This window comes from Phoenix dactylifera, unplaced genomic scaffold (assembly GCF_009389715.1).
Source record: "Phoenix dactylifera cultivar Barhee BC4 unplaced genomic scaffold, palm_55x_up_171113_PBpolish2nd_filt_p 001115F, whole genome shotgun sequence".
Lineage (NCBI taxonomy): Eukaryota > Viridiplantae > Streptophyta > Magnoliopsida > Arecales > Arecaceae > Phoenix > Phoenix dactylifera.
The window spans coordinates 35,628-43,438 of NW_024068458.1; the positions used below are offsets into that span (position 1 = coordinate 35,628).

General features: G+C 36.9%; 1 protein-coding gene across 1 annotated transcript; it reads right to left on the reverse strand.

Moving 5' to 3' along the window:
• Positions 1-6,381: 6,381 nt before the first annotated feature.
• Positions 6,382-7,307, reverse strand: LOC120107996. Its single transcript, XM_039121523.1, has 2 exons — positions 6,774-7,307; positions 6,382-6,658 (listed from the first exon to the last, which is right to left on the reverse strand). The coding sequence occupies exons 1-2, from the start codon at positions 7,250-7,252 to the stop codon at positions 6,643-6,645; spliced, it is 495 nt and encodes a 164-aa protein (XP_038977451.1). The 5' UTR covers positions 7,253-7,307; the 3' UTR covers positions 6,382-6,642.
• Between the last annotated feature and the right edge of the window lie 504 nt (positions 7,308-7,811).

Consider the following 7,811-nt stretch of genomic DNA (forward strand, 5'->3'; position numbering starts at 1 on the left):
AGAAAAAGGAAAAACTTGTGTAAATCTATTTTACAAAATCTCTATTGAGGGAAAACGGAAGAAAGAAGGAGCAATTAAAGAATTATCATTGATAGACTTTCTTATTATTCCCATTAAAAAAATGGCGATAAGAAAGCTGAGAAACAAGCCAATAATTGAGGCATTTAAAACAATACCAGTATTCAATGATGAAAGATACTCAGCACTTATCTTCAGAAGAAAAAAAGTAAGTGAAATGGACTATGCAGTATGGCCAGTGCAAATTACTTTTCAAGATGTGGAGGAGAGCATTTATCTAGAAAGAAATTATGGACACCAGAAAACTATCAAGGTACCGGCAACTATATTCTTGATCGAGAATGAGCAGCGACTTAACCATAAGAAAAGAATCAAAGAGGCGAGTCAAGGTAAACAGAGTATTAAAGTTTGTATTGATATGGGACCCATGGATGATCGCTGTGAGTTGGAAGAAAATGTTAATTCATTATTTATATAACAAGCATAAATAAACAAAAAATTTAAAAATATAATCATGTTTTTGCATGTTTTTTGCATGTTTTTTGTTGAAAAAAGAGTCGGAGAATGTAAAAATTAAAGAATCTTTGGGTTATTTATGGTAGAATAATAAACATCTAAAAATGTCGGAGAATAAGATGATTGTGTCGGAGATACTCTAGTAAACATGTCGGAGTTCCGCCTAAAGAAAAAATTCTTTCTTGGTTTTGTAAAGGAAGTTCACGACTGGGAGTTTATGATAAGCGCGAATTCCTTCTTTCAATGGGTCTTTTCCGGTTAGCTCTCTACTTTCATATCTCTGTTTGCCCTCGTTTATTTGTCTCCATAGGTTGTGATTGTGATCGTCTTAAGGCCTAATATATCTTCAGGAAGAAGCCCAGTGAAAGCCCTTTTCATAGATAACCTGGTAAACTTCTTTTCTTTTTTAGATGCCTTGTGAGTCTTTTTTCTCCAAAAAATGTTCTGAGCTCAAGTGCTAATGTGGAAAGGATTTCTTCTTGTCTGCTTAGCGGTCTACCACATTTCCCTGCGAGTGTGCTTCATTTTGAATTAAGGATCCTTTTCGGCCCTCTTTCGCTCCTTGCTTTTCATCCTCTTGCTGCTTCTTCCGGCAGCATCTCTATTAGTTAGCTGCTACTATAGTTTTTAAGGCGTTTGCGCAATCTGGGTTGGCTTAATTACGCTTGTAGCTAAAAGTCGTCTTAATAGCTTTCCTCTTCCTCTACCAAATAGAAGATCCTCGGTTGAGTGGTAAACAAGGAGTTATAGCTTGTGTTGTAGCAGTGAAGGACATCCCCCTTCGAAATGCGGGATGAGGAACAGCATGAGAATAAGGAAGACCATTTCTTATCTTACCAAATCAATAAAAACTCGAATTTCAGTTTTGAATCAAAAAATCAAAGTAATAAAAGACCGTCGAAATACAAGACTAGCCCTCAACCGAGTACCGAGCTCGATACTACTAATGCTTGCTTTACTAAGAGCAGCACCTGCCGTGGGCTCCCCGAACCCCCTCCCTTCCAAGGGTTAGGGATATCAGAGGAAGGGAAGGTTTTCCCTCCCCGAACCCCCTCCCCTTCCTATCTTTTATAGGATATTCTTACCCCCTTCGGCCTACGGCCTCGTCCCCTCAGGGGGAATATTCCTATACTCTGAAATCCGGTTTCCCGAATTTCAGCTTTAAGGAAAGGGAGGAAAGAAAACAGAACAACAGGAGAAGTATTCGAACAATTGCCCGGATACTTGTCCTAAGTTCGGGATAAGAAATCTTTAGTTTTTTTCCATACAGTATCCGGTGGTGAAGTGGAGAGAGAGAGCCCTCGTCCCTCTGTTAGGTAAGTAGAGGGTATAGATTCTCCACTTCTTATTCATAAGTTTTAAGACATGAATAAGAAGTTTCTTCTATATATTTATCGTGCAACATGATTAGTACTACTTATTTATAGTTTTATAAATAGGAATTTATAAAACTACTGCCTCCTTTCACTAAGGTGAAAGAAGGGGTTCTCAAACGGCGAAGCCTTACCTTGCCTCCTTTCACCAAGGTGAAAGAAGGGGTTCTCAAACGGCGAAGCCTTATACCAGTCGTGCTTGGAAAGCACTCCCTTATCTAAGGACTAGGTTATGGAACGTTTCCCCCCAACCCCCTCGGGGGAGTTATATGGAACGTTTCCCCCCCAACCCCCTCGGGGGGAGTCCTTACAAGTGAAAGTTTCTCCGACACAAGTCCGATCGGAGAAACTTACCTTCCATTTATGGTTCGTTTCCCCCCTTCGGCCTATGGCCTCGTCCCCCTCGGGGGGATTGGTTACAAGTTTGAAATGGAAAGTCCTCGATTTGATACTTAGTTAACTCATTCATCTTGATGTTCCCACTGATACCTAATCGATAACGAACCTGAATGCTTTTTAGGTCCAATTCCATCCATTTTTTTTGAGGGCAATTCTGACTTGTTCATCGGGAAACTGATCTAGCTCCTGAGATATATGACATTCTTTATCCTTCTCCTTTTCCTGGTCTTCTCGGCTGGAATCTACAATGGTTCTCTCCCTCTACTCCCGAACCAAAGACTAATCACTCGAGCGCCAGCAATTTCTCTTGACTATCAAGATCATAGATCACCCTACCCTAACAAACTATATGCTTCCAGTACTCTAACATAGAAAGAAGGAGCTATTTCTTTGATTCTTCCGTGGATCTCCGAAAAATTGGAAAGTGTCCCTCCCAAGATTCCGATAGGCGAGAAGGAGCCCGCCTTTATCCGACTTTCTTTATCTATGATAAGAGAATAGATAGATATTGTAAAAGATTTTTCTCTTGTTTTTTAGGCTTTGCCTTGTTAGATCTATTGTTTTCAATGTTTTGTTACCTGTGTGTTATTCTAATTCTTCCGGGTCTTGCTCTGCCTACTGGGGACCCGCACTGAGAGGGGTTTTGCTTTCACACGGAAAAAGAAGAAGATTTTTTTGTTTGAATAATTTTTATTATATACCCTGAAAACACAAAGATCTATGCCTTAACAAAATTGAATTAATACAAACAGTTGGAATCCTTTTTATTAGATTTTTTGAGTTTGCATGAGCCAAAATTGAATTGGATTCAATTTGAGCTCAATCAGTTGGAATTAATACATAACAACATGAATTAATACAAACAACATACATCTTATGTATTTGTTTTTTCACTTTTATTTTCAGATCTGATTTGTTCATTAAAATCAGAGATCATATGAATCATAAACTTTATTTAGATCTAATCTAAACAATATTATGATTTCAGATTTCATACTATACTTCACCCATTTCAGATTTATATACTTCCATGACAAATGCAAATACTGGGTTCATTATAGGTGGTGCTTTTTCTGGCCTTATGCACCAATATCTCAGTTTCATGAGTGCTCTAGGGGTTAAACCCTTATCCCCATAGACTGCGGCCACACAGTCACACTCACATAGGTGAGTCCTCCAAGGGTGCTCGCAGCACAGCACCTTGCCATAGACTCGGACTCATTCAGAGTTTTAAACTCTTCCGTATACCTCTGCTGTATTTAGCACTCACATCACAGGGAGAGACCAAATGACATAAAGTCATTTTATAATAGTGCTAACTAATCATTAAACAACTTGTTTTTCCCGTTGAACCTTTCGTCTTGGGATCTCCAGTCAGAATAGGTTGGGTTGCCATTGTCAATGATTCCTTATGGGTTTCAGTCCCATCCCCTTTGATGTTTCTATGACTTTGCTTCTAGCCAGTCCTTTAGTTAAAGGATCTGCTAGGTTATCTTTAGATCCAACAAATTCCAAAGTTATGATACCATTTTTAATTAGGTATCTAATAGTCTTATGTCTCACACTAATGTGTCTTCTGTTTCTCTTGTTATACTCAGTATTTCTACAAGTATTAATTGCAGCTTCATTATCACATAACAAAGAGATAGCAGGTATAGGCTTTTCCATAATAGGTATTTCAGACATAAGATTCTTAAACCATTCTGCTTCTTGACTTGCAGAATCTAAGGCTACAATCTCAGCCTCCATAGTGGATCTTGTGATCACAGTTTGTTTGGATGATCTCCAAGCAACAGCTGCACCACCCAACATGAATATGTATCCACTAGTTCCTTTTCGATTCACTGAATCAGTGATCCAACTAGCATCACTGTATCCTTCAAGTACAGTGGGAAATCTTGAGTAATGTAAACCATAATACATGTACCTCTCAAGTATCTAAGTACTCTATCCAGTGCTTCCCAGTGACTAAGACTAGGGCAACTATTAAACCTACTAAGCTTTCCTATAGCATAAGAAATGTCAGGTCTACTTGTATTTGCAACATACATCAGTGTCCCAATAATTTGAGCATATTTCTCTTGGGCCACTGGATCACCTTTATTGCACTTCAAGTTCAAACCATGCTCATAAGGTGTACTCACTGGTTTACAGTTGTACTTATCAAATTTCTTCAATATTTTCTCAATATATTGTGATTGATCAAAATTATACCATCAGGTATTCTGGTAATCCTGTTACCAAGAATTACCTCTGCCTGACCTAAATCTTTCATATCAAAATTATTAGACAAGAAAGTTTTGATATCAGTCACCATATTCATATCAGTACCAAAAATTAAAATATCATCAACATATAAACACAAGATAATACATGAATCATTTTCTAACTTTGAATATAAGCACTTATCTGATTCATTTGCTTTAAAGCCATAAGAAACAATTATTTTATCAAATTTCCTATGCCATTGCTTAGGAGCTTGTTTTAAACCATAGAGGGATTTGACTAACCTACAAACTTTTCTTTCCTGTCCTTGAGCCACATATCCCTCTGGCTGATCCATATAGATCTCTTCCTCTAAATCACCATGAAGGAAGGCAGTCTTGACATCCATTTGATGAATTATCAAATTATGGATTGAAGCCAGTGCAATTAAAGTACGAATTGTGGTTATCCTAGTTACAGGAGAATATGTATCAAAGTAGTCAATACCCTCTTTCTGAGAAAAGCCCTTAGCAACTAATCTTGCTTTATATTTTTCAATAGAACCATCAGGTCTTAATTTCTTCTTAAATATCCATTTACAACCTATAGCCTTACTACCAGGTGGTAAGTCAGTTAAAAACCATGTTTTATTAGTCATAAGTGAATTCATTTCACTATTAATAGCTTCCTTCCAAAACATAGAATCTAATGAGTTCATAGCATCTTTATAAGTTTTAGGATCATCTTCAACCATAAAAGTATAGAAATCAGATCCAAAATCTTTCTTTTTCCTAATTCTTTTCCTTTACCAAGTTCATTAATATCATTAAGTTCATTTTCATTTTCATTATTAGGAATAATTAGAGAATTAGATGGCGAACTACAAGATGCATCATTAGATCTATCTATTACATGCTTTTCTATTTTATCCTTAAATGGAAAAATGTCTTCAAAGAAAGAAGCATCTTTAGATTCAATTATAGTATTCTTTCTATGCCATTAATATCAGAACTAATGACTAAGAACCTATAAGTAACACTATTAAGAGAATAACCAAGAAACACAGCATCAAAAGTATTAGGTCCTAATTTTCTTTTCTTGATTAAAGGAATATTAACCTTAGCCAAACAACCCCAAACTTTTACAAAGTTTAGGTTAGGTTTTCTTCCTTTCCAAAGTTCATAAGGAGATTTATTAGAACCTTTAAATAGAACCCTATTAAGCAGGAAACATGCAGTAAGCATTGCTTCCCCCCACCAAACCTCAGGTAAACCTGAGTTGGCAAGCAAAGATCTTACCATATCTTGCAGAGTCCTATTTTTCCTTTCAGCCACTCCATTAGACTGAGGTGAATAGGGAGGTGTAACTTCATGTAGAATTCCATTAACTCTACAGAATTCATTCAAGTCATTAGAGGTGTATTCTCCTCCTCTGTCTGACCTGAGAATCTTTATTCTCTTGTCAAGTTGATTTTCTACTAAAGATTTATAAGTCTTAAACATCTCAAATGCTTCATCTTTAGATTTCATTAAATAAACTTGACAATACTTAGAATAATCATCTATGAAGGTAATGAAATACCTTCTACCCCCTTTAGTCAAAGTTCCATTTAGATCACATACATCTGAATGTATTAATTCTAATAAAGTTGAATTTCTATTTACTATTTTAAATGGTTTTCTAGGTTGTTTAGATTGAACACAAATTTGGCACCTTTCCTTTTCATTTAATGAAACATTAGGCAATAAACCAGAGCTAATCATTCTTTTAATAGTATTATTATTCACATGTCCTAATCTAGCATGCCAAAGAGATGAAGAACATATTGAAAGCACAATTTTATTATTGTTATCAGAAGAAAAATCCAAAGATACATTATTTATTACATACAAGCCATCACACTCATAGCCTTTGCCTACAAATGTTCCATTCTTTGTTATAATCACTTTCTTAGATTGAAATAACAAAGAATAACCACTCCTATTTAGAAGAGATCCACTGATCAGATTCCTCCTTCCATCGGGCACATGGTACACATTAAATAGTGTAAGCACATTTCCAGACGTAAGCCTTAGAAGTACTTTTCCAGTTCCAAGCACTCGTGCCGAGGTGGAGTTCCCCATAGTTACTGTTAGGCCGCTCCGGACCTGATAAGTAGTAAAAAGGGTATGATCAGTACACATATGAACATTCGCACCTGTATCCACTAACCAATCGGTAGAGCAAATTGCCAAATTTAATTCTGGACTTAAAGTTACATACCGATCATCAGTACTAGTAGGACCAGTACTGGATAGCACCATGTTGGTTTGTGGATTTGCAGGTTGAGAAGGCGCATGTTCATAGTTCTGATACTTCTTCTTCTTCATCCGGCATACTCGAGCCATATGACCGAGTTTCCCACAATTGTAGCAAATCGGCTTCCGATCATTCTTATTGATATGGTGTTTTGGCTTCATAGGTTTTCTTTTGTTTCTAGGTCCACCCTTTTCAAATTTGGAGTTCTTGAACTTATGGGTCTTATTCTGGCCTTCTACAAAGTTCACCTTGGTTAGAAGCTCAGGATTCATGAGTTGCTCATTATCTTTCTCAAGGTGTTGTTCTTGGATCCTAATGGCAGACAATAGAGTTTTCATTGTCATATCCTCGGTTTTATGTTTCAGGGATAACCCAAAGTCTTTCCAAGAAGGTGGGAGCTTGTCAATGGTACAAGCAACTTGAAGGCTCTCAGTTATACCCATTCCCTTAAGCCTAATTCATGATAAATCACTGTTAACTCATGGGCTTGGTCAACTACGGGCTGGTGTCAACCATCTTATAGACAGGGAATTGGACTAGCAGCATACTTGTCCATTCTGGCATCTTGGATACCCATATTTTCTTATTAAGATCATCCCAAATCTCCTTGGAGGTTTTAAAAGTGCAGTAGACATCAAAAAGGGGATCAGTAAGATAGGACAAATCCTTCCCCTACACAGGTAGTCTTTCTTCTTAAATTCCTCCAAATTACAAGTTCTAGCTGGTTCATTCTCTTCCTCATTTGGAGGAGAGTCAAAGATTATGGAAATAACCCAAGTGTGGTTAAGAAGATTTCCATCTTCTGTCTCCAACGCTTAAAGTTATTCCATTAAATTTTTCAGGAGGAACCGGGTCACTTGCATTGGCCATTGGGGTAACTCTAAGTACCAGCCTATTATATGTAGGAAAAATCTACTTCAAGAATGTTGGGAATATACTGTCCCAGAAAATTTTAAATCTATAATACTCTACTTCAACAAATAATAGGCAGAAATAGGCTTA

Coding starts and splice junctions, on each gene's coding strand:
- LOC120107996 (XM_039121523.1), bottom strand. CDS start 7,252: ATGGGTATAACTGAGAGCCTTCAAGTTGCTTGTACCATTGACAAGCTC.